The sequence below is a fragment of the Aquarana catesbeiana genome, linkage group LG13, assembly GCF_042186555.1.
Source record: "Aquarana catesbeiana isolate 2022-GZ linkage group LG13, ASM4218655v1, whole genome shotgun sequence".
NCBI classification, from domain to species: Eukaryota; Metazoa; Chordata; class Amphibia; order Anura; family Ranidae; genus Aquarana; species Aquarana catesbeiana.
The window spans coordinates 66,538,932-66,566,046 of NC_133336.1; the positions used below are offsets into that span (position 1 = coordinate 66,538,932).

At 42.6% G+C, this 27,115-nt stretch overlaps 1 protein-coding gene across 2 annotated transcripts in view; it reads left to right on the forward strand.

The window, feature by feature from the left end:
- RTN1 (reticulon 1) overlaps positions 1-27,115 on the forward strand; it is a 295,768-nt gene that overhangs the window by 114,077 nt on the left and 154,576 nt on the right. For both annotated transcript variants that reach the window (XM_073609279.1, XM_073609278.1), the window contains exon 2: positions 19,748-20,446. In XM_073609279.1, coding sequence (XP_073465380.1) covers positions 19,748-20,446 — 699 coding nt within the window. The remainder of the gene's footprint in view (positions 1-19,747; positions 20,447-27,115) is intronic.

Below are 27,115 nucleotides of genomic sequence, written 5' to 3' on the forward strand. Positions count from 1 at the left end.
AGCTTTTCTCTCCCCTCATCAGGTCTTGCTGGCTTTGCTGGGGCACCAGGAGCCATTGACTCCCACTGCTGTCAATCAAAGCCAGTGACGAGGAAGCAGGGGGCGGAGCTGAGCACAAGTGCCCCGGTGGGAAGCAACTTCCCATGGGGGCACTGGACATAGAGGAAGAGCCAGGAGCACTGGCGGGGGACCCAAGAATAGGAGGTTCTGGTTCCGCTCTGTGCAATTCCACTGCACAGAGCAGGTAAGTATAGAGATGTTTGTTATTTAAAGTGGTTGTAAACTGTGTTACACCACTTTTACCTACAGGTAAGCCTATAATAAGGCTTACCTGTAGGTACTGTAAATATCTCCTAAACTTGCACGCCCCCTCATGCCAATCACAGCGCCGGGGCCCATGAACCCGGAAGTAACTCCGGTGAAAGATGTCGGCCGTGGGAGCAGAGTGCAGGCGGCAGTGCAGGGCATCGTTCTAAGGTAAGTACTTCATAATGAGCTATTATGGGATGCATACTAGCTCATTATGCCTTTGTCTTGCAGGTTCTTTTTTCGTTTACTTGCCCTTAAAAAAAAATTACCTTCACAACCACTTTAAAGTCCATATCTAGATAGGCACATTTTTTTTCTTAGTTTTGATAGAATGAGGAAGAGTTATGGCTGTCTGTTCCTCCAATGGGGATATTCACCCCTTTATTTTTCCCGGTAACCATTGTCTTTGAGAAAGAAAGTGCAGGGAAATCCAACATTTTAGAGTTGTTCCCAGAACAAGAGATAAGGGAAAATCTTCCAATTGGAAAACTATCTAGGAGGGGAATTCCATATCAATTTTGGAGATTTCCTCTTACCTCCTGTTGCATCTCTGGAACAGGATGTGAAAGGAGATTTTTCCTAATGGTACAGAGACAGCAATACCCAGCATTCATTTTTTAAAAATCAGAAAATGGTTTATTAATAAAATGTGCCAGAGAAACAATGACAAAAAATCACAGTTTCCAGAGAAACCATGCCACAGTACAATGCTCATATTCAATGCTAACATCCATATATCCAAAGATTGTTAAGCATCTAAACATTTTCAGTACGTCTACAAGTGTAAAATACACACCGAAAAGTATCACTACAGATCTTTAAAAGAAAAGAAATGAGTAATGGAAAGTGTACCTTCCCAATCAGAGAAGTAGCCTGTCCACCTTTATATCGAGAGGGCTTATTCCCAGAGTATCCAACCACAGGGACCAAACTTTTTCGAATTTGCCTGCATACCCTCTATGTTGATATATATATCTTTCCAGCCTGAGCATTTCACCCATTCGTTTTATCCAGTCTGCATGAGTGGGCGGTAATCATTTTAACCCTTCAATGATCTATTCAAAGCTACAAAAACGTTTTAGCTTTAGTTTTTTTTTATATTTGCGCCCATCATCAAAGTAATCTGTTTCTTACCTTGACATTTTATACTGAGCATATGATAAGGAAAATGTGTAAATAGAAGTGACCATAAGTGATCACATCAAAATGATCCCTATATCAGGGGTATTCCATCACGCTTGTCAACTTTATGGCATCAGCAAGCTATTGTTTTGCCAGCTCCTCACACATGCCCCACACACTAGTCCAGAACTTAACTGATAGGACAGTGATAGAGCAGCAGAATATCAGCAAGGTCACAGGTCAGTGTATGTTTCCTTCTCCTGTGCACATGCCTGTAAATTCCAGTATAGCCCTAACGAGTTCATAGTAGTGATCATCTTACCTGTTGGTGTGAGTTCTACCATGCAGGAGACTACAGGAGATTGAGACCAAGACAGGTTGAGATACTTATATTTCTATTTGGAAACACGTTAATGATTTACATTGAGATGCAACTAGTATATATGGGTTTTAGTTTTGTCATTGGAATTCCGTTACAAATATAATTTTTGGACCAGAGTGCGCTTTTAACACACTACTAATTTCAGTGCTTTTTTTTTTGGCTTTATCTTGGTAACGGTCCTTGGGTAACTCCACAGGCAACTTGGTAACTGTTCTCATGTGAACTCACAAGGAATTTCGTAACCATTCTCAAGCAAAGCTTGCAGGCCAGGCTCCCCATTGTTAGTTTTTATGTTGGGTCAGCCAGGGGCATTCCAGTTCTATTTGTCAGAAACATGGCCATCAGGAAGCCACACACACCCCATATGTGCTCGTTATCATGTGGATCTCATGGATACGGTAATTATCAACTCTGCAGGTTTCGCTGTAGCGATGGGGCTCCTGTTTTACCCAATCCATATCGTTACACATAGCTTTAGAGGTTCCAAAGAAAAAAAAAAAGAAAGAAGTTTATCCCCTAAATACTAATCTCCCAGTGGCCCTGTATAGAACTCACTATACAACACAAAGCTCTATACATACATATCTATATCTATAGTCCCTTGAAAAAGTATTCATACTCCTTGAAATTTTGCAAATTTTTTCATGTTACAACCAAAAACATAAATGTTTTTTACTGGTATTTTATGTGATAGACCAACACAAAGTGGCACATAATTGTGAAGTGGAAGGAAAATGATAAATGGTTTTCAAAATATTTACAAATAAATATCTGAAAAGTGTGGAGTGCATTTGTATTCAGTCCCCCTGAGTCAATACTTTGTAGAACCACCTTTCACTGCAATTACAGGTTCAAGTCTTTTTGGGTGTGTCTCTAACAGGTTTGCACATCTATAGAGTGACATTTTTGTCCATTCTTCTTTGCAAAATAGCTTAAGCTCTGTCAGTTTGGATGGAGAGCGTCTGTAAACGGCAATTTTCAAGTCTTGCCACAGATTCTCAATTGGATTTAGGTCTGGACTTTGGGCCATTCTAACACGAGTATGCTTTGATCTAAACCATTCCGTTGTAGCTCTGGCTGTATGTTTAGGGTCGTTGTCCTGTTGGAAGGTGAGCCTCTGCCCCAGTTTCAAGTTTTTTGGAGACTCAGGTTTTCTTCTTAGATTGCCCTGTATTTGGCTCCATCTATCTTCCCATCAACTCTGACCAGCTTCCCTGTCCCTGCTGGAGAAAACCATCCCCACAACATGATGCTGCCACCACCATGTTTCACAGTGGGGATGGTTTGTTCAGGGTAAAGTGCAGTTTTAGTTTTCTGCCACAAATAGCGTTTTGCTTTTACACCAAAAAGTTCCATTTTGATCTCATCTGACCAGAGCACCTTCTTCCATGTGTTACCTGTGTCCCCCACATGGCTTCTTGCAAACTGCAAACGAGACTTCTTATGGCTTTCGTTCAACAATGGCTTTCTTCTTGCCACTGTTCCATAAAGGCCAGATTTGTGGAGTGCACGACTAATAGTTGTCCTGTGGACACTCTCTCCCACCTGAGCTGTGGATCTCTACTGCTCCTCCAGAGTTGCCATGGGCCTCTTGGCTGATCTTCTGATTAATTGCCTGGCCTGTCAGTTTAGGTGGACGGCCATGTCTTGGTAGGTTTGCAGTTGTGCCATACTCTTTCCATTTTTGGATGATGGATTGAACAGTGCTCTGTGAGATGTTAAAAGCCTGGGATATTTTTTTATAATCTAACCCTGCTTTAAACTTCTCCACAACTTTATCCATGACCTGTCTGGTGCGTTCCTTGGCCTTCATGATGCTGTTTGTTCACTAAGGTTCTCTAACAAACCTCTGAGGGCTTCACAGAACAGCTGTGTTTATACTGAGATTAAATTACACACAGTTGCACTCTATTTCCTAATTAGTTGATTTCTGAAGGCAATTGGTTCCACTAGATTTTAGTTGGGTGTATTGGAGTAAAAAGGGGGCTGAATACAAATGCACACCACACTTTTCACATATTTATTTGTAAAAAATCTGGAAAACCATTTATCATTTTCCTTCCACTTCACAATTATGTGCCACTTTCTGTTGGTCTATCACCTAAAATCCAAATAAAATACATTTACGCTTTTGGTTGTAACATGACAAAATGTGGAAAATTTCAAGGGGTGTGAATACTTTTTCAAGGCACTGTAGCGATATATACAGTATCTCACAAAGTGAATACACCCCTCACATTTTTGTAAATATTTTATTATATCTTTTCATGTGGCAACACTGAAGAAATGACAGTGAGTGTACAGCTTGTATAACAGTGTAAATTTGCTGTCCCCTCAAAATAACTCACAGCCATTAATGTCTAATGGCCCATACACACGGTCGGATTTTCCGATGGAAAATGTCCGATCGGAGCGTGTTGTCGGAAATTCCGACCGTGTGTGGGCTCCATCGGACATTTTCCATCGGATTTTCCGACACACAAAGTTGGAGAGCAGGAGATAAAATTTTCCGACAATAAAATCCGTTGTCGGAAATTCCGATCGTGTGTACACAAATCCGACGGACAAAGTGCCACGCATGCTCAGAATAAATAAAGAGATGAAAGCTATTGGCCACTGCCCCGTTTATAGTCCCGACGTACGTGTTTTACGTCACCGCGTTTAGAACGATCGGATTTTCCGACAACTTTGTGTGACCGTGTGTATGCAAGACAAGTTTGAGCCAACATCCGTCGGAAAAAATCCTAGGATTTTGTTGTCGGAATGTCCGAACAAAGTCTGACCGTGTGTACGCCCTATAAACCAACAAAAGTGAGTACACCCCTAAGTGAAAATGTCCAAATTGGGCCCATTTAACAATTTTTCCTCCCCCGTGTCATGTGAGTTACAAGGTCTCAGGTGTGAATGGGGAGCAGGTGTGTTAAATTTGGTGTAATCGCTCTCACTCTACATAAAGATGGCCTAAGTTATAAGAAGTTTGCCAACACCCTGAAACTGAGCTGCAGCATGGTGGCCAAGATCATACATCAGTTTAACAGAACAGGTTTCACTCAGAACAGGCCTCACTATGGTCGACCAATGAAGTTGAGTGCACGTGCTCAGCGTCATATCCAGATATCCATATCCTGTTGTCTTTGGGAAATAGACGTATGAGTGCTGCCAGCATTGCTGCAGAGGTTGAAGGGATGGGGGGTCAGCCTGTCAGTGCTCAGACTATACCCCGCACGCTGCATCAAATTGGTCTGCATGGCTGTCGTCCCAGAAGGAAGCCTTTTCTAAAGATGATGCACAAGAAAGCCTGCAAACAATTTTCTGAAGACAAGCAGACTAAGGACATGGATTACTGGAACCATGTCCTGTGGTCTGATGAGACCAAGATAAACTTATTTGGTTCGGATGGTGTCAAGCGTGTGTGGTGGCAACCAGGTGAGGAGTACAAAAACTAGTGCATCTTACCTACAGTCAAGCATGGTGGTGGGAGTGTCATGGTCTGGGGCTGCATGATTGCTACCGGCACTGGGGAGCTACAGTTCATTGAGGGAACCATGAATGCAACATGTACTGTGACTTACTGAAGCAGAGAATGATCCCCTCCCTTCGGAGACTGGGCCGCAGGGCAGTATCCCAACATGATAATGACCCCAAACACACCTCCAAGAAGACCACTGCCTTGCTAAAGAAGCTGAGGGTAAAGGTGATGAACTGGCCAAGCATGTCTGCAGACCTAAACCCTATTGAGCATCTGTGGGGCCTCCTCAAACCTAAGGTGGAAGAGGGCAAGGTCTCTAACATCCACCAGCTCTGTGATGTTGTCATGGAGGAGTGGAAGAGGACTCCTGTGGCAACCTGTGAAGCTCTGCTGAACTCCATTCCTAAGAGGGTTAAGGCAGTGCTGTAAAATAATTGTGGCCACACAAAATATTGACACTTTGGGCCCAATTTGGACATTTTCACTTAGGGGTGTACTCACTTTTGTTGCCACATTAAAAAAAAAAAAAAAAATATATATATATATATATATATATATATATATATATATATACACAAAAATGTGAGGGGTGTATGTATATATATATGTGTGTATAGAGCTTTGTGTTGTATAGTGAGTTTTATACAGGATCATATATTTTAGGGAGCGCCACATAATTATTGATAGATGTTTACCTGTCCTAGCGAGAACGCATGTGAGGTGAGCAGCAGTCTTCATTTTCATTTAATTCACTTTGAGATATTTATAGGAAATCACATTATATATTTATCATTTATTTATTTAATAAATAAGTAGTATGGAAATTTCACTGGTTTTCAAATCTCCCAGTGGTAAATTGCAGTCCACAGCTGGTAAATTAGTTAATCTACAGCTCACCTTTGTATCATTTTACTTCATATGCAGCTGGACTTACAAGCAAACCTCTACTTTTCCTGTTTGAGTTTGCTGTGTTACTTCCCATCTTCTGACTCTCCATCTTGTTGATTGTGTGTGTCTTTAGCCCTGTGTAACTTGCAAATTCTCCCATTACTGGTCCTAGAGTTTTATGGGTGTCTTCAAAGACAGGGGTGTAGGAAGGACTACCCAAGTTCAGATTCCAGGCCAAAGGCCATTATTTGGATAACTAGGAAATCCAGGTTTAAGGGCTCTCTAGGTGCCCATAACGATACCTACAGTTACATGCTTATACCTATAGGTGTTATCTGTTGATCAAGTTTAAAGTAATAACAGATGTATATAAGTTATCTATTTATAGTGTTCCAAATATGAGGATGCTTTTGGTTTTGGCCAGTGGCAAAAGAATAAGTTACAATGCAGAATTAGTTATATAGGATATCCTATTGTGGGAGTGTTCAAAATAAAAAAGAAGTGCCTGAAGGATGAGGGTCCACTAGGGGAAGAGGGGGCTGGTGACAATGGTCCAAGACCTGGGATGAAACTCATCCATGACTACAAAAGGTAACACACGTCTGCCTGGCTGCAGGGTTGAGTTCTGCAGCCTTGTGAAGGACGTTTCATGTTAGTGCTTTTTAATTTACATAAGCAATAAGGGGAGATTGTATTTTTGTGCATTGCCATTACTAAATCGCTGATCCATAAATACTGTAGCTAGTAAAGTCAGCTGGACATAATGAAATGCTTCATTAAATGATTTTTGATTTCTAGGTTTTTTTGCCACAAATGCTGTTTTCGGCAGTATATGGCTACCCCAAGATTTTTTTTTTACAACTATAACCATTTACCAAAAATATATAGTTTCTGTTATGCCCTGGTGGCTACCAAACACTGTGAAGGGAGATTCAATCAACTTGGCGTTGACATGTTTGTGAATGATAAATGCATCATCAGTATTTATTCTTAGCACATTTACTGTTCACATGCACTCTGCAGCCACACTAAATGAGGTCTTGGGATTTAAGTCATTTGCAGGCAGAAAACGAATGCCGCGTACACACGATCGGATTTTCCAACAACAAATGTTGGATGTGGGCTTGTTGGCGGAAAGTCCAACTGTGTGTATGCTCCATCGAACATTTGTTCTCGGACTTTCCACCAACAAATGTTGGCAAGCAGGTTCTCAAATTTTCCGCCAACAAATGTTTGTTGTCGGACTTTCCGATCGTGTGTACACAAGTTCGTCGGACAAAAGTCCACGCATGCTTGGAATCAAGTACGAGCCGGAAGCGATCCGTCTTGTAAAACTAGCGTTCATAATGGAGATATCACGTACGTCTTGTACATTACTACGTTCGTAATTGTTGGCCAACATTTGTGTGACCGTGTGTATGCAAGACAAGTTGGAGCCAACATCCTTCAAACAAAAATCCACGGTTTTGTTGTCGGAAAGTCCGATCGTGTGTATGGGGCATAACACTGCACATCACCCTGAACACACCACCCCCACCTTGAAACATGGTGGTGGCAGCATCTGGTTGTGGGGATGCTTTTCTTCATCAGGGAGAGGGAAGCTGGTCAGAGTTGTTGGGAAGACGGATGGAGCCAAATACAGAGCACTCTTAGAAGAAAACCTGTTAGAGTATCCAAAAGACTTGAGACTGGAGGTTCACATTCCAGCAGAACAACGACCCTAAACATACAGCCAGAGCTACAATGAAATGGTTTAGATCAAAGCATATTCATGTGTTAGAATGGCCCAGTCAAAGTCCAGACCTAAATCCAGTTGAGAATCTGTGCCAAGACTTGAAAATTGCTGTTCACGGACACTCTCCATCCAATCTGACAGAGCTTGAGCTATTTTGCAAATAACAATGGGCAAATATTGTACTCTCTAGATGGGCAAAGCTGGTAGAGACATCCCCAAAAAGACTTGCAGCTGTAATTGCAGCCACACTTTTCACATATTTATTTGTAAAAAAAAATTAAATCATTTATCATTTTCCTTCCACTTTATAATTATGTGTCACTTTTTTTGGTCTATCACAGGGATATGCAATTAGCGGACCTCCAGCTGTTGCAGAACTACAAGTCCCATGAGGCATAGCAAGACTCTGACAGCCACAAGCATGACACCCAGAGGCAGAGGCATGATGGGACTTGTAGTTTTGCAACAGCTGGAGGTTCACTAATTGCATATCCCTGGACTCTATCACATAAAATCCCAATAAAAAATATTTTTGTTTTTGGTTGTAACATGACAAATTGTGGAAAATTTCAAGGGTTATGAATACTTTTTCAAGGCACTGTTTTTTTCATTGGAGGATTTTATGTTGTATATGGCTACATAGAGGGAGGCGCAACAATATTTATCTATTTGTATGCTGAAATCATTATAATAATATGTTCTTGTTATCCTTATACATTTTTTAATCATGTTCTGATTTGTAAGTTGGTTTAGTAGCACCTTGAAAAGTCCCACCTCCTTTCTTTGTGGTCTAAATGCTTGATATGAGGATTTGGTGCTAATAAAAAGTTATCAATTACCCACACTACTGGCTAGGATTGACCACCATAGGGGTTAGTTCACCTTTTCATTTTCAATGAAAAGGTGAACTTACCGTATATACTCGAGTATAAGCCATCCCGAGTACTTGGAAAACTTATTGACTCGAGTATAAGCCAAGGGTGAAAAATGCAGCAGCATACGTAAGTGGAAAAGAGGGTAAACAATGCCCATCTGCGGCTGCATACCTCACTGTGTCCATTGCAACCTCCCTGTCCATTGCAGCCTCCCTGTGCAGATCTGCCTACCTCCCTGTGTCCATTGCAGCCTCCCTGTCCATTGCACCCTGCCTGTCCATTGCAGCCTCCCTGTGCAGATCTGCCTACCTCTCTGTGTCCATTGCAGCCTTCCTGTGCTGGTCTGCAAGCTCTCAGTGTCCTCTCTGTGTCCATTGCAGCCTTCCTGTGCTGATCTGCAAGCTCTCTGAGGGGGATTGCCATTTAAATGCAGCGGTGAGCGGTCGGGATGTCCCCCTGATCGTTCTGCATACCTGATCAACGTGTCATGCAGGTCAGATGGCGGCCATTCCAGTGTACAAAAGCCGCACCTCCTCCTCATCCTCGTTCTCGTCTGTGTGTTCAGCCTATCACGGACATCCTCTCATCCTCGTCTGTGGGATGAGGATGAGAGGACGTCCCTGATAGGCTGAACACTGACTGCTGGGAAACTGAGTGTTCTGCCTATCACAGACGAGGACGAGGAGGAGGCGCAGCTTTTGTACACTGGAATGGCCGCCGTCTGTCTACACTAGTCATATATGTTGGATTTTTTTGCACAGAAATGTCACTTTGAATTGCAGGTTTTGCACAGGATTGTCTTTATTTTATTTTATTTTTGTTTGAACATAACAATATATATTATATATAAGCGGTTAGGAAGTTTACACAATAGGATATTTTTGTGGATTTTTGTGAATATGCAAATATTTATTTTCTGCACTTTTATTGTCAGTTTTTGCACTAAATGTACCTGTGACACAACCTGTGGCTCCCAAACAAAATTGACGTCCTTTTTTCCCACAAATAGAGCTTTCTTTTGGTGGTATTTGATCACCTCTGCGTTTTTTATTTTTTGCGCTATAAACAAAAAAATAGCGACAATTTTGCAAAAAACACATTTTTTTTTACTTTTTGTTATAATAAATATCACCAAAAAATATTTTAATAAACATTGTTTTTCCTCAGTTTAGGCCGATACGTATTCTTCTACATATTTTTGGTAAAAAAAAAAAAAAAAAATCGCAAAAATCGTTTATTGATTGGTTTGCACAAAAGTTATATCGTTTACAAAATAGGGGATAGTTTTATGGCATTTTTATTATTAATTTTTTTTGTTACTAGTAATGGCGGCGATCAGCGATTTTTATCGTGACTGCGACATGGCGGACACATCGGACATTTTTTACACATTTTTTGGGACCATTGTCATTTATACAGCAATCAGTGCTATACAAATGCACTGATTCCTGTGTAAATTACACTGGCAGTGAAGGGGTTAACCACTAGGGGGCTAGGGAGGGGTTAAGTATGACCTAGGAAGTGTTACTAACTGTGGGGGGGCGTGGCTACATGTGACACGTCACTGATCTCTGCTCCCGATCACAGGGAGCAGAGATCAGTGACACTGTCACTAGGCAGAACGGGGAGATGCTTGTTTACATTAGCATCTCCCCGTTTGTCCTCTCCGTGAGGCGATCGCGGGTATCCCCGCGACCCAACACACGGAGCTCCTGGGCGGCGCGCACGCAATGGCACGGTGGCAAATTCAAAGCGACGTACGGGTACGCCCATTTGCCCAGCCGTGCCATTCTGCCGACGTACATCGCCTTTTCGCATGCCGCTGATCAGGTGACACGCTGATCAGGTAGGCAGACGGCAGTGATTCGAGTATAAGCTGAGGGGGGCACTTTCAGCACAAAAAAAAGTGCTGAAAAACTCGGCTTATACTCGAGTATATACGGTACATTTTAAATGCAGCAGACCCACAGTGTTGTCACCTCAGTCAGGAAGTTAGGAAAACACTGGGTGTGAGAGAGATCAACAGGTTTTTTTTTCATTTTTTTTTTACTTGCAAAATTTAATAAAGGGATAAAGCATGGTGAAATGTACATGTATTACGGAGATGAATACTGATTTTTTTTTATTTTGCCCAGACATATATTTTGAGGCTCTATTCAGATCTGTGTGTTCTGGTTGCCCAGCAACTATTTTTCAAAAGGATGTCAACCCTGCCATCCTCCATGGTTCTGTCATGAGATTTAATTAATTTACTTTAGCGTGCAGCACTGTAACAGCGATATTTATTTTCAAGTTAAACCAAGTGATCCCAAATGTGTGAAATTGCTACAGCCCTTTGAACAGAGGGCTTTACTTGTCTTTCCTGATTCCAGTATTTGTGGCTGGGTAAATTTATTCCACGGATACATTCTTATCATAACAGTTCCAATATTTAAAATGAATGAGTTCACTTTAACCTCAACGCTTACAATATATTCAGGTTTAATGGTTCTGGCTAGGAGGGAACATCTTTCCATGCAATCCTGACATCTCCGTCACTTCTGTATGTTGTCTCTTGGATGGGAAGCAGCTATAAAAAGATGCATTTTACATTAATCCAATCCATTGACGTGTAAGAGAGGGATTTTAAAACCAAGCAAGCCAGCACTCTTCAGAATCCTCTTTAAATATTTATGTTGTGTTAGCAGCAGGGCATCAGTGAGCTGTATTGGAAAAACCTACATTGTGTATCAATACATTCACAAGATAAAATGGAACACAAATGCAAAGTTAACCAGTCCCGGAAAATTTTACCCCCTTCCTGACCAGAGCACTTTTTTGCGATTCGGCACTGCGTCGCTTTAACTGACAATTGCGCGGTCGTGCGACGTTGCACCCGAACAAAATTGACGTCCTTTTTTTTCCACAAATAGAGCTTTCTTTTGGTGGTATTTGATCACCTCTGCTGTGTTTATTTTTTGCGCTATAAACAGAAAAAGAAGGGAATGTGGGACTTTAAATGAGGCAATTGACTTGTGGAGGTAGAGTATTTAGTAAACATTTTTTATTTGTAACAATAGTAAAAAAGTATTTTCATATATATACACATGCACAATGGCATAAACATAATGGATACATATACATTAGCTTGGCAGCACATAAGAGGTAGTAAATGTTGATAAATATAATACAAGGTGTTTTATATTAGCAGGCATTAGTACACCATATGCAAAAGAGCTGCTATAAGATAGGTACACATACACATTGATAATTGCATAGTACTCAATGAATTGGCTATAAACAAAAAAAGAGCAACAATTTTGAAAAAAAGCAATATTTTTTACTTTTTGCTATAATAAATATCCCCCAAAAATATATTAAAATTTTTTTTTCCCTCAGTTTAGGCCGATATGTATTCTACATATTTTTGAAAAAATAAACGCAATAAGCAAAAAAAAAAAAAAAAAAAGGGTATATTGATTAGTTTGCGCAAAAGTTATAGCTTCTACAAAATAGGGGATAGTGTTATGGCATTTTTATTGTTATTTTTTTTTTATTAGTAATGGCGGTGATCTGCGATTTTTTATCGTGACTGCGACGTTATGGCGGGCCCATTGGACACTTTTGACACTATTTTGGGACCATTGTCATTTATACAGCGATCAGTGCTATAAAAATGCACTGATTATTGTGTAAATGACACTGGCAGGGAAGATGTTAAACAGTAGGGGGCGATCAAGGGGTTAAGTGTGTCCTTGGGAGTGATTCTAACTGAGGGGGGATGGGCTTCCACTCACATGATAGCGATCACTGCTTCTGATCACAGGGAGCAGTGATCTCTGTCATGCCACAAGGCAGAACGGAGAAATGCCTTGTTTAAATAGGTATCTCCCCGTTCTGCGGCTCCGTGACACAATCACCGGGACACTGGTGGACATCGAGTCCGCGGGCATGGTCACGATGTATGCACCCGCTAGCCCCGCCACTTAAAGGGGACGTACAGGTACACCCATTTGCCAACCGCTGCCATTGTGCCAACGTATATCGGCGTGCAGCGGTTGGCAAGTAGTTAAACAGCACTTCCTGCTGCAGGCTGACAGTGCTAAAACTTGTCATGCAACTTGCAGCAGCGTTGTCAGCCTGCCGTGTGAGCTTCTTCAGTTGGCTGCTGGGCTGCCTATCTGATAGACAGCATAGACAACCTAATGGCCAACTAAAGGAGCTGCATGTCAGGCTGTTGCTAATTGCGAGACAATGGCTTAAAGTGTATTTCCACTTTTGCAGCCAAATTGAGATTACACCTACTTTATATTTAACCCCTTCACGCCGACGTAACGCAAATATGCGGCCTTCTGCTAGAATGGGTTGTACCGTGGTGATCCCTTTTTAGAGCCAACGTTCTAATGGCCAAACAGCCACTCAGCTGTTATGCCAAGCAGCGGGAGGGGATCCCCCCCCCCACCTCCCGCCACCTTCCATGGCTCGCCCAGGCTCTCCCATCCCACGGCACGCCTGCTTTAAACAGGTCTCGGATCTAGTAACCCGGAAGCTATGTCATGACATCACTTGTGGTTTACTGAAGACTTAAAGGCTGACACATTTTTAAAAAAACAACAGCATTCAAAACAGCCAAATGTTTTGAGCGTTTTGAATGCTTTTGAGTCCAAAGGAGGGATTTAGGGTCTTATAGACCCCAGATCTCTCCATAAAGAGTACCTGTCACTGCCTATTACTTTCACATTGGATGTTTACATTCCTTGTGACAGCAATAAAAGGGATCAGACAAAAAAAAAATGAAAGGGAGAGTGTAAAAATAAAATAAATAAGAAAAAAAATGAAAGCGCTTCATCTCTCCATGCTCACGCGCAGAAGCGAACACATACATAAGTCACACCTGCAAAGGTAAACGGTGTTCAAACCACACATGTGAGGTATCGCCGCAATCGTTAGAGAGAGAGCAATAATTCTGCACTAGACCTCCTCTGTAAATCTAAACTGGCAACCTGTAGAAATTTTGAAAGCGTCGCCTATGGAGATTTTTAACTACCGTAGTTTGTCGGCATTCCAGAAGTGTGTGCAATTTTAAAGTATGAAATATCAATTTACTCGGCATAACATAATCTTTCACATTATACAAAAAAATTGGGCTAACTTTACTGTTTTGTTTACTGTTTATGAAAGTGTATTTCTTATAAAAAAAATTGCATTTGACCGCTGCGCAAATACAGTGTGACATAAAATAAGTAATTTTCTAGCAAAAAATACAGATTTTAACTTGTGAGCAACAATTGTCAAAAAAAAGCTTAGGCTTGAAGGGGTTAAGTGTCCCCTTTCACATAGCATAACTAAAAAAAAATATATTTATAAAAAAGCAGCTTACCTTTTTTAGAAGCTCTGTTCTGGACCCTTCAACAAGGAAAATTCTAGGTGTTTCTCTTTGTTTACAAGCAGGCTGGGAAGCTGTGTTTGCCATAATTAACCCTGTCTGTACTGTTCAGGCAGATTTTCATTATCAGTTGTAGCTAGATTTGAACACTGTCTGTCCTAACAAAGTGTGTAGGCTGGACTTCTTGCATTGTATGTTAATGAGGACTGACTTGGGACAGGCTCACACTAATGCCCTGTACACACGGTCGGACTTTGTTCGGACATTCCGACAACAAAATCCATGGATTTTTTCAGACGGATGTTGGCTCAAACTTGTCTTGCATACACACGGTCACACAAAGTTGTCGGACAATCCGATCATTCTGAACGCAGTGACGTAAAACACGTACGTCGGGACTATAAACGGGGCAGTGGCCAATAGCTTTCATCTCTTTATTTATTCTGAGCATGCGTGGCACTTTGTCCGTCGGATTTGTGTACACACGATCGGAATTTCCGACAACGGATTTTGTTGTCGGAAAATTTTATAGCCTGCTCTCAAACTTTGTGTATCGGAAAATCCGATGGAAAATGTCCGATGGAGCCTATACACGGTCGGAATTTCCGACAACACGCTCCGATCGGACATTTTCCATCGGAAAATCCGACCATGTGTACGGGGCATAATACTGTTAAAAAAAACTTTGTCTATGATACCTCCTCCTGAGAAACATATGTAAGAAATATTGAAAAAAAAATGGCTTGCTGTGTGAGTGCGAACACATAGCAAACATAAAGTGCTGTTATTAGCAGGATTTCAGGAAGGGGAATTTGCAACACTATATACTGTGTATATATACACTATATTGCCAAAAGTATTGGGATGCCTGCCTTTACACGCACATGAACTTTAATGGTATCCCAATATTAGTCTGTAGGGTTCAGTTGGCCCACCCTTTGCAGCTATAACAGCTTCAACTCCTCTGGGAAGGCTGTCCACAAGGTTTAGGAGTGTGTCTATGGGAATGTTTGACCATTCTCCCAGAAGCACATTTGTGAGGTCGGACAAGAAGACCTGGCTCGCAGTCTCCGCTCTAGTATATCCCAAAGGTATTCTATCGGTTGAGGTCAGGCCAGTCAAGTTCCTCCACCCCACACTCGCTCATCCATGTCTTTATGTATCTTGCTTTGTGCACTGGTCCAAATTATTTGGTGGAGGGGGGGTTTATGGTGTTGGGTTCTTTTTCAGGGGTTTGGCTTTGCCCCTTAGTTCCAGTGAAGGAAACTCTAAGAGCCGGTTCACACGGGGGCGACTTGTCAGGCGACCTAGCCGCCTGACAAGTCGCCTCCCGTTCTGTACAATGGAACCGTTCTAATCGGAGCGACGCAAGTCGCTCCGACTTAGTAGAAAGGTTCCTGTACTACTTTGGGGGCGACTTGCATAGACTTCTATACAGAAGTCGTCTTGCAAGTCGCCGCGGCAGTCGTGTGCAGGTCGTGCCGCTTCTAATGTGAACCGGCGCTCAAAGTGATTGTAAAGCTTTGTTTTTGTTTTTTTTAAAATAACAAACATATCATACTTACTTCCACTGTGCAGCTCGCTTTGCACAGTGTGGCCCCGATCCTCGATTTCTGGGGTCCCCTAGCGGCTCTCACGGCTCCTCCCCACATCAGATAAGCCCCTAGGAGAAGCGCTCTCCCGGGGGGGTTACCTTGCAGACGCGCTCCCAAGTCCAGCATTTGCATCCATAGACACGAATCCCGCACTCGGTCCCGCCCCCTCCCCCGGCATCCGCATCATTGGATTTCATTGACAGCAGCGGGAGCCAGTGGCTGCACTGCTATCAATCTATCCAATCAAGTGGCGAGAACCCTGGGCAAAGGGACAACGTGTCCTCGCCGTTGGAAATTCCAGGGCTCAGGTAAGTAAAACAGGGGGGCTGGGGGGCCGGAGACTAACAGAACTTTTTTCACCTTAATGCATAGGATGCATTAAGGTAAAAAAACAAGGGTTTACAACCCCTTTAAGACATCATATACCAAAACATTTTGGACAATTTTATGCTCCCAACTTTGTGGGAACAGTTTGGGGATGGCCCATTCCTGTTCCAACATGACTGCTCATCATTGCACAAAGCAAAGGACCATAAAGACATGGATGAGTGAGTTTGGGGTGGAGTAACTTGACTGGCCTGCACATTGTATGTATGTATGTATATATATATATATATATATATATATATATATATATATTATAATTTTTTTTTTTTTCAATGTATCCAGATGTGCAAAAGTGTGATCCATACTCACTGCTCCTCGGCAGCAAATAGCAGCACAGGCCTGAGATTGACAGCTAATTCCCATCTGATTGACAGCTCCCAGCTTGACCCTGTAACATTAGCTATCAGCACAGTGTAGTTTGAGGGAATACCAATGACACTTTGATTAGATGGTTGTCAAGCACTGGGCTTTTTTAAGGAAAATATCTTCAGTCCACTAAACAATGTCATTCACCGTTTTACTGATAAGATTGCTGTAATCCATGTGCTAAATTTTCTTTTCACTACTGTTGAATATTGATCTTATTACTTGACTTCAAAAAGAAGAGATGTCTTGTAACATGCCAATTACCACTCTTTTCTGAAATATTCATTCTGAGCACATCTTGCCATTTAAAGCGGAGGTCCGCTGAAAAAAAAATATTAAAAGCCAGCAGCTACAAATACTGCAGCTGCTGATTTTTACTATATGAACACTCACCTGTCCAGGGAGCCCGCGATGTCGGCACCTGTCCAGGGAGCCCGCGATCCGTCCTTCGGCTCTCAGCTGCTGCCGCTGCCGTCCTCGGTAAGGGATTAAGGAAGTGAAGCCGTGTGGCTTCACTTCCTGGTTCCCTACTGCGCCTGCGCGAGTCGCGCTGCGCGTCCTCTCAGGTCCCTGCTGTGTTCTGTGTCTCCCAGAATACAGCGGGGGAGTACGGGGTTGGCGCCGGAAGTGGCATAGGTCACCGCAAGCGCCGCGGTGATCTATGCCAGGAAGTGGGAGCAAATACCTGTATTAGACAGATATCTGCTCCCTCTTCCCCCCTGAATGGTGCCAAATGTGACACCGGAGGGGGGGAGGAATCCAAAAAGTGGAAGTTCCATTTTTGGGTGGAACTCCACTTTAAATGTATATACAACAATGCCTGAAGACAGCAAGTAAAGTCAATGAATGAAGCAATAATGGTACACATCACACTAGAGCTGTGCTACAGGCAGAATGTTCATTATGAATTGACTTTAAAGAGGAAGTAAACCCTGATGGGTTTTACTTCCTCTTTTGCTCACTGCAAAGCCTGCACATGAAAAGCGTAATAGGCTAGTAAGCATCGCATACTAGCCCATTATGTGCCACTTACCTGCAAAAGAATCCAGCGATGTCCCCTGTGTAGGCAGCATCCATCTTCTGGCCCCTCTTCCTTCCGGGCCGCGGACTCCGGCTGTCACGCGCACAGGAGCCGCGATTAACGGCATAGGCTAGGGAAGAAATGGCACTTAGTGTAGTTTCTTCCCTGTGCATTCGCCGTTGGAATTTTCGGCGGACTACAAGTGAAATATCTCCTAAACGGCGCACGTTTAGGAGATATTTCCACTACCTATAGGTAAGCCTTATTATAGGCTTACCTATAGGTAGAAGTCCAAAAAGTGGGTTTACACCCACTTTAAAACTGAATGCTAGGTAAGCATAATAGAAAAGCAAATAATATTATTATGTGTTCTTTAAAAAGCATTAAATGCAACCAATGTAACAACTGGAATTTCCCTGGGGAAGGAAGATCAGAAGCCAATCAGGCTTGGCTGGAAAGCACAGGTGCTTGAGAGTAAGGCTGCCTTTGGTGCCATCAAAAGATGCTAGTAGTTTTCATCAAGACTTAACACAGGTCCCTTAGTGCATTCTGTCCTAATTCTATTAACATTGACTGCTTAAGCCCTGGTTCATACCAATGCGGCTTTGAAATTGCGCTACTTCAGCAGGTCATTGCTTTTTGGACCTCCAATTTCATTGCGGCTTGCAACTTCATTTAACAGAAGTCAATGCAAGTTGCAATTAAGTCGCAAAAAAAGTAGTGCAGGAACCTTTTTCAAAGTCGCTGTGACTTGAGTCGCAACAATTTAAACGGTTCCATTGCCGGCAATGGGGTGCGACTTGTCATGCTGTATTTGATGCTCTTAACATGGAAGAAAAGCCTAAAGCCGACCATAGATGATTCAAATCTCGGTCAGTTCAGCAGAGACTGGCCAAGATTAAAACCATCTATGGGCAGGCTGAATGTACTTATGTCGATCCATCGATCGACTTGGGTACAGCCAGCATGTCGGATTTTCGGCATATGATTATTGACAGCAGCTATAGCCGCTAGCAGTAATCACTGTATTCTCCCAGCAGGGACGGCTCCTTGCGTCCCCCTTCCCCGCCAGGAGAACACAATAGCTCTGCGAGAAGTATCCCCCCATCATCACTGACTGTGTTGCTGGGGGGAATTGAGCGCTCCTTCTATGTCCTCCCTTACTACTTTTAAATATGTTCCCTTCTCTGCCTTCTACCTATCCTTCATACCTTGTGAAAAAAGATTTGTGTACTTACCTCTTTTTAATCCCCTGTGTCAGTAAGTGACTGCTGCAGGGGAGAGGAGGGAGCACCAACTGGATCATAGGAGCCTATGGGTAATTTAATGGCTCCCAGAATTCACAGCAGTTGTGTGCTCCCTTATACAGGGGAGCAGGAGCTGCAGGATCACTTGTCCAGATTGAGTTAAAAAAAAAGGAAGTACACAGATCTCTTTTACGCAGGTTATGCATGATAGGTATGAGGAGGGTTTTAAGAATAGTAATGCCGCGTACACACGGTCGGACTTTACGGCAGACTTTGCCCGGCGGACTTTTCGACGGACTTTATGACGGACTTTCCGAATGAACGGACTTGCCTACACACAATCCACCAAAGTCCGTCTAATTCGTACGTGATGACATACGACCGGACTAAAACAAGGAAGTTCATAGCCAGTAGCCAATAGCTGCCCTAGCGTGGCTTTTTGTCCGTCGAACTAGCATACAGACGAGCGGACTTTTCAACTGGACTCGAGTTCGACGGATAGATTTAAAACATGTTTCAAATCTAAGTCCATCCAACTTTTGAGAAAACAAAGTCCGCTGGAGCCCACACACGATCGAATTGTCCGACGAAATCCCGTCCGCCGGGCAAAGTCTGCCGTAAAGTCCGCTCGTGTGTACGCGGCATAAGTGTTAGACTTTTCTTCCACTTTAACAATTACATTTTTACCAAAGTCCGTTGAGCGAGATGAACTTTTGTACCATGCGCTCCTTCGTACACATCCAAGAATTTGCAGGCAGGTTTTTTTGGCATACAGTAGATCATGCTCAAAAGCATTGTAAATTATTTTTTGACACATTGGCTACCCGGCTTCCATATTGTCCTCAAGTTCCTCTCTATATCATTCCTTCTTTTCTCTACCAGTCTCCCCTTCTCTGTATATTATATAATGGCATGTACTAAAGTTTATTTCTTTATATGTGCTAAGAGCATTCTTTAATTCTTCACTTTACATTTTGTGTTTTTAGATTATGCCAATTCCAAGAAGTTTCCATTGGATGATGAGGAATCTTTTTACACATCTCTGAAATCAGATGAACGTTATGTGTCACAGACAGAGTCCTCCTACTTTACTGGCATTCTGAAGAAAGGAGATGGTGCTAGAAGGTTAGATGCAGAGCAATTTGGAACCGGCTCCCGTTCTCCTCAAGACACACCTATGTTTGAGGGCCGTGGCTTGCTCAGTTCAGATTCAGGAATTGAGATGACACCCGCAGAAAGTAAGGATGTGATCAAAACATTATCTGACCCTTCAGAGGGTGATAAATTAGAAGCTTGTAAGTACATCGACATCAGCAGGTCTCCAGATACAAAACCCCAGCATTCTCCTGAAGAGGTTTACGACAGAAAGCCGAGTCCAGTAGGTTATGACTTTGCTTTTAAGGATCATCAGCGTGAAGATATTTCATATTCATCATATATGGAGGAACCTGATGATAATGTCGGCTTATATAGTCACACAGCAACCGTAAATACTAAGACCTCCCCTGTGAAAATCACACTTACTGGGACAGAATCATCTATAGAATGTGACTTTTTTGAAACTAGTTATCAGGGGGTATCAGAACTAGGCTTAAAACCAGCTGGTGACTCAGTTCCAACAGTGACGGTATCAGAACCAGAAGATGATAGCCCTGAGTCTTTGACACCACCGTCCTTTCATGGAGGTAAGTGACTAAGCATAAGTATTGATTATTATAGAACTTCCTGGATTAAAATTCATGTTGTACATTTTTGAGGGGTGTTATGGGCCTTCCCATGGAATTGTTTTATTTTACATTTTTTGGTCTGCTTTAAATACCGTATTTATCGGCGTATAACACGCACAGGCGTATAACACGCACATTCATTTTAAGAGGGAAGTTTCAGGGGAAAAAAATATTTTTTAAATAAGGAACTTTGAAGCAAAATAAGGGTCAGTGCCCATCTGCAGCCTCACCAGTCCACATCAATGCAGCAGCCTCACCAGTCCACATCAATGCAGCAGCCTCACCAGTCCACATCAATGCAGCAGCCTCACCAGTCCACATCAATGCAGCAGCCTCACCAGTCCACATCAATGCAGCAGCCTCACCAGTGCCATTAATGCAGCAGCCTCACCAGTGCCTCAATGCATCAGCCTCACCATTGACATCAATGCATCAGCCTCACCATTGCCATCAATGCAGCAGCCTCACCATTGCCATCAATGCAGCCTGATCGATGCCCATCTGCAGCCTAGAGGGGACAGGGAGGGGGGGCGAGACGAGCGCCAACAGATTACATACAGTGAGACTCTCCTATGATAGACAGAACAGTGGTCCAATGGCGGCCCAGGAGACGGGACTTTCTATTACAGAGGCCGCCAAGTAAACAGGCGATTCTCACTGTATGTAGTTTGATGGTGCTCGTCCCGCCCCCCTCCCTGTCCCATCCGAGGCAGCTAAAATTGGCGTATAACACGCACACACTATTTGCACCCAATTTTCATGTTGAAAAAGTGAGTGTTATACGCCAATAAATACAGTATGTAGTTAAAGCCAACCATAGATGGCTGGTTCAGCAGGAACCGATGTATGGGGAGGCTGAATGTGCCCAAGTTTATCGATCAATCAACTTGGATGCAACCAGCCTGTCAGATTTTACATGTAATTATTGCTAGCGAATATAATAGCCGTTAGCTGTAATCGCTGTGTTCTCCTGGTGGAGATGGCTCCCCCTCGCCTGGAGAACACAATGGCTCCACAGGAGGGGTTCCCCCATTGACACTGACTGTGTTGATGGGGAAATTGAGTGATTTCTTTCCTGCAAAGCATGGTTGCAGGAAAGAAAATCGCTCTGTCTGTGGCCGGATTTAGTCTGCATATACTGTATTTTGCTTTATCTAGTTCTTCCTCTATCCCCTCATCAACATGCTAATGAAATTTAAAAAAAAATCATTTTTTATTTAATGCCATATTTTAAACCCAAACACATTATCACTGGGTCCCTGTATTGCTTTATGCAATGCAGGTAGGTAATGTCTGGTGGGAGGGCCTAGCAGGGGGCTGTACATACTTCCCATCACAGTATAATGCCTCAATACTCCTTGCAAGAGCCCTCAACCCTGATGCAAGCAGTGGGCTGGCTCTTGGGATGAGTTATGCAGATCTCAAAATATCTTAATGGGTGGATATCCGTCTGAAGGAGTGTGATTTCCTAGATAGGCTGCCTTTGCTTTTAGCCTGCCTTAGGTAATGCTCATATGTGATGTTGAACCTCCATGATTGAAAGAAAACCAAGAAATGAAAGACACGGGCCAGTGACAGTCAGTCTGAGGAGGAACAAGCTAGATGTTGCTTGATATACATCAGCAAGGAATTGAGGTGGTCCCTAAGCCAACTTGCTGCATGTGGTGCAAAGCTCACAATGTGCAGTGAAATTAGAGAAAACTATTTCAGTGCCGGTGAAGTGACGTTCCATCAACGCCATCTTGCTACACCCCGCACTTGTCCACAGTAAAGATACAGTGAGAAAGCGGCATGCGGACATCTTGTTACACCCACCAGAGTCATGCATTTCACACTTATTTTTAACAGTAAACTCAGCTTATATAGTGAAATACAATATTTCAAAATCCGTCAGACTGTTTAGATGCTGAATTTTCAAAGCAGCGGCAAGCCTGCTGATCTCACAGGTTTGCTAATCTGACAGAACACCGCTGCTTTGAAAAATCAACATCAAAACAGTCTGAGAGATTTGAAAATACTGAATTTCACTTTACAGTGGAACCTCGGTTTGCGAGTAACGCGGTTAATGAGCGTTTTGCAAAACGAGCACTGTATTTCTAAAAATCCTAACTCGGTTTGCGAGTGTTGTCTCATAAAATGAGCAGGATTCAGGCCAAAAGCAGTGTGCAGTACCGCTTTTGGCCTGAGGTGGGGGGCACCGGAGCCGAACAGCGCCGGTCGTCGGCATGAACGGAGTCTTTCCGAGGTTTGCCGAGGTCAGCTGAAGCGTTCTCGGGCCTTTTCGGCCGTTTCCGAGGCTCTCCGGCGCCCCCCGCCTCTGGCCGCATGAGGTATTGCGACCCATTGAAGTCAATGCGGAACTAATTATTTTCATTTCCATTGACTTCAATGGGAAAACTCGCTGTGATATGCGAGTACTTTGGATTACAAGCATACTCCTGGAACGGATTATGCTCGTAATCCGAGGTTCCACTGTATAAGCTGAGTTTACTGTTAAAAAAAAGTGTGAAAAAGCAAGACTCCGGTGGGTGTAACAAGATGTCTGCTTGCCGCCTTCTCACTGTATCCTTACTGGATGAGTAAGATGGCGGCGACGGAACGTCACTTCCGTTACAAAATCTGATGGGTCGCCATATCTGACGAAACACAGGAGAGGAGGCTGTACTACTGTGTAGGCTTGCAGGTAAGGCTGAATTTAGCTTTGAGAGTGCTGATGTGTTGATAAAGTTCTGCTATTTTATGGCCTTGTCTTACTAAAAGCCAGTAAACCCAAATATCACACATGGTTAAGCATTGCAGTGAATTGCTGTTTGCCTGAAGATGAGGTCCAGCAGTTTTTAAACTTCTGATGATGCTGCAGATTGCTGCAATGTCATGAAAAATTCAGTATAGTAACTAGGATAACCCCTTAGTCGAGTACTGTCCATGGTCCTGAAAAATTGTCACTGTTTCTGTAATAATATAGAACAAATGCTTCTATTTTTTTTTATCTGCCTCCCTCCTATAGGCCTCATGCACACTGGACGTTAAAATAAGATTATAAAAATGGCAGTAGCTTTGCAGTGAGTTTTTCAACTTTTTTTTCAGCTTTTTTCAATGTTTTTGCAATAGCGTTTTTTAGCGTTAGCAATTTTTAGTGTTTTTTTTTTTTTCTTTTGAAGAAAAAAAATTATTTTTTTAATGGATCAAAAACGTTAAAAACCGCTGGTGAGCGACGTTTTTGAGCGTTTATCTACGTTTATCAGCATTTATCAGCGTTAGAGCGTTTTTACAGCTGAAAAACGTCTCTCAGAACCCACTAGTTTTGGGGGTTCTTTTACTGCTCAAAAACTTTACTGCCCAAAACTGCTGATAACAGCCTATGTATGCATGGACACATAGGATAACATGATGTAGTGTAGAAAAAAACGTCTACTGCCAAAAACAGCTGCTGTAAAAAACGTCCAAAAACGTCCAGTGTGCATGAGGCCTAAGATACCAGCCTAGAACATTAGACCTCCTAGGGTCCCGGTGGTGCAGTGGAAGTTTCAGAGGGGTCCCCATTTTATAAGTACATCCATCCTTTGAGTGCTGAAGGTCACTTAGACTGGAGTTAATATAAGAGGCTACATACTTTCCAGCCCCATTCCTATTGATATCTGTTTCCCTGGCTGTGTATTGAGCTGGAACCTCTTAGGTGGGGAGACCATGCTGACTTTATGTAAAGTAAGCAGCTCTCTCCGCAGCCTTCTCTTGCTCCTGCATTGTCCATGTACAGCAGGGGTAGGCAACCTGGGGCCATCCAGCTGTTGCAGAACTACAAGTCCCATCATGCCTCTGGGAGTAATTGTAACTTCCAGCCTTGCAATGCCTCATGGGAAATGTAGTTCCACAACAGCTGGAGGGCCTCAGGTTGCCTACCTCTGATGTACAGGATGGAGGCAGGCAGGTGACCAGGTTTTAGTGCATAAGGCTTCATTCACATATGTGCAAATTAGATGCGTTTTGAACCGCATCTGATTCGCATGACATGTGAACCAAACCGGCTTTCTATGAAACCAGTTCACATATCTGTGGCGCAGCGGCAGTGCGAATTCGCTGCAGATTTAAAAAGAGTCCTGTGCGTTTTCTGAGCACTGCAGTGTGGTTCAGATGTGAATTGCAGGCTCTAAAGGCCTGTACACACAAAGAGAATATCGAATGAAAAAATCAAAATGCATTTGGATCGATTGTTCCGATAATCTATTTAGCACACAGCTTTTAAGAGCCGACCACGGCACTTCATGTGAAAATATCCCAAGGAACAAGCAAGAAAATGTTTCTTGTACAATAACAGAACAAATGATTTTAGTGTAATTAGTATAGTATGTGTACGAAAAAAAAAAATTGTGTGACCAAACGGAAACAAAAGTATACAATACAATACATTACATCAATTCCAAAGTTGTATTCTATCTTACTAAAATTTTCGTAACTTTAGGCTCGGTTCACACCTAAACCGGCTGCGGATCGCACAGCAACGCTTGTTCATCCCTGTTCTCCGTTTCAGGGACGAATCAGGGGAGAATCTTTGCCTCAATTCGGCCCTGAAACGGAGCCAAAGACGCACAGACGTTTCTGTGCAGTGCGCCCCGCAGCCGCAAGGGAGATATGCGAACCGGCTCAATAGGGAGCCAGTCACATTCTCCTGCTATGCGAATTAGATGCGGGAAAAACGGACATCTAATTCACATAGGTGAGAACCCGGCCTGAGTAATCTGTTGGTTTTCAATATGAGACTAGCATGCAAAAAAAAAAAAAAGGACAATCATTTGTTCGATATTCTCATCCTGCATATTAGGCATTACTGCAGTACAGAAAGGTCACATCACTAGCTTGATTGTAATGTGTGGCTGAATTATGTCATTTTCAAGATGGGTTGGGCACAAATATAAATCCTATGGCAGGTAGAACAGCTCCCATATATATTCATTTTATCTGAGTTTTTTACACTTCACCTGAGGTTCAGCTTTAACGTGTATGAAATCCTAACAAAGAACTCCTCTTATTTGCCTTAATTTCATCTGTAGAGCATCAGTTTAATATAACTTTGTATGTATCTGTTCGGTAAGTGCAAACAAATACCTGTCGATCCCGTCAGAAATCCATTTCTGTCCTGTATCTTGTGCACTCTGAAGTGTTATTTCAAACTTCTATCTTAACATTTGTCTAGATTACTTCTGTGAACCACAATACACCTCAATCCCTATCTGTTATGGAGATGATGATAGGGGAAGTAGTTCTGTAGTCCTAATTATTTTTATTATTATACACAATTTATATAGCGCCAACAGTTTACGCAGCGATTTACAATGTAGATACGTCCTGTCCTAGAGTGATAACACTGTTCCTTAGTAGATACAGTACAGCAAGGGAGGGTTGTCACCTCGGGACAGGAAGTGTGGTACTGGCAGGATGAGGAAAAGAAAATGAATGCAGCCACCATAATCTTGGGTTTGGGTACACATTAGATTTTTTTTTTTTTTTAATTATTCTCTTTTTATTATTTTCAACTTATCAAGACTTAAAATTATTTACAGACTCCCTTTCCTTATCTCAACACATATCTACAGAAAAAAAACCCTCTCGATCACATACATTTGAATATGTCTACAATTCTCTACTCTTCCCTCATGCCACAGAGACACTACTCCTGGGACTTTTAACTCCTAACTTTGCACCCCATACCGTTGTTTGATATAACAATTTCAGGTTCATTATCTACTCTCTACGCTCTCTCGACCAAATACTATAGGTCTCTCTCTTTCTAGCCTCTCAGTGGCATTTAGTTAACAAAAGTCACCATCTGGTGCCCCTTTATGTAAATCCTTCACAACCACAGAGCCCCCACAAAATATCCTCACCCCCATCACAAACATATCTACCCCCTTCATAGACCACACATATTCTCCTAATTTTCACTTGTTAAATCCACATAAGTTTCTGACTTTAAAGCTGACCATAGTTCCTGCATACTTGCTAATGTGTATATCCCTCCACCATTCGCCCCTGACAGCTTGAACAAACTAGCTCAATTTATGGCCCACCAATCTAATATTCCACTATGGGTAATGGGAGATTTTAACAATGTGCTGGACAAAAAACTAGATAGATTCTCGCCCCACTCTAGAGGTGATATAACTTTGAATAACCCTACACCTTATGCCAAACTAATGATTGAACTGGGACTGAAGGATAAGTGGAGGGAGAAAAATCCAGGGGTACGGAGTTATGCCCCGTACACACGGTCGGATTTTCCGACGGAAAATGTGTGATAGGACCATGTTGTCGGAAATTCCGACCGTGTGTAGGCTCCATCACACATTTTCCATCGGATTTTCCGACACACAAAGTTTGAGAGCAGGATATAAAATTTTCCGACAACAAAATCCGTTGTCGGAAATTCCGATCGTGTGTACACAAATCCGACGGACAAAGTGCCACGCATGCTCAGAATAAATAAAGAGATGAAAGCTATTGGCCACTGCCCCGTTTATAGTCCGATGTACGTGTTTTACGTCACCGCGTTTAGAACGATCGGATTTTCCGACAACTTTGTGTGACCGTGTGTATGCAAGACAAGTTTGAGCCAACATCCGTCGGAAAAAA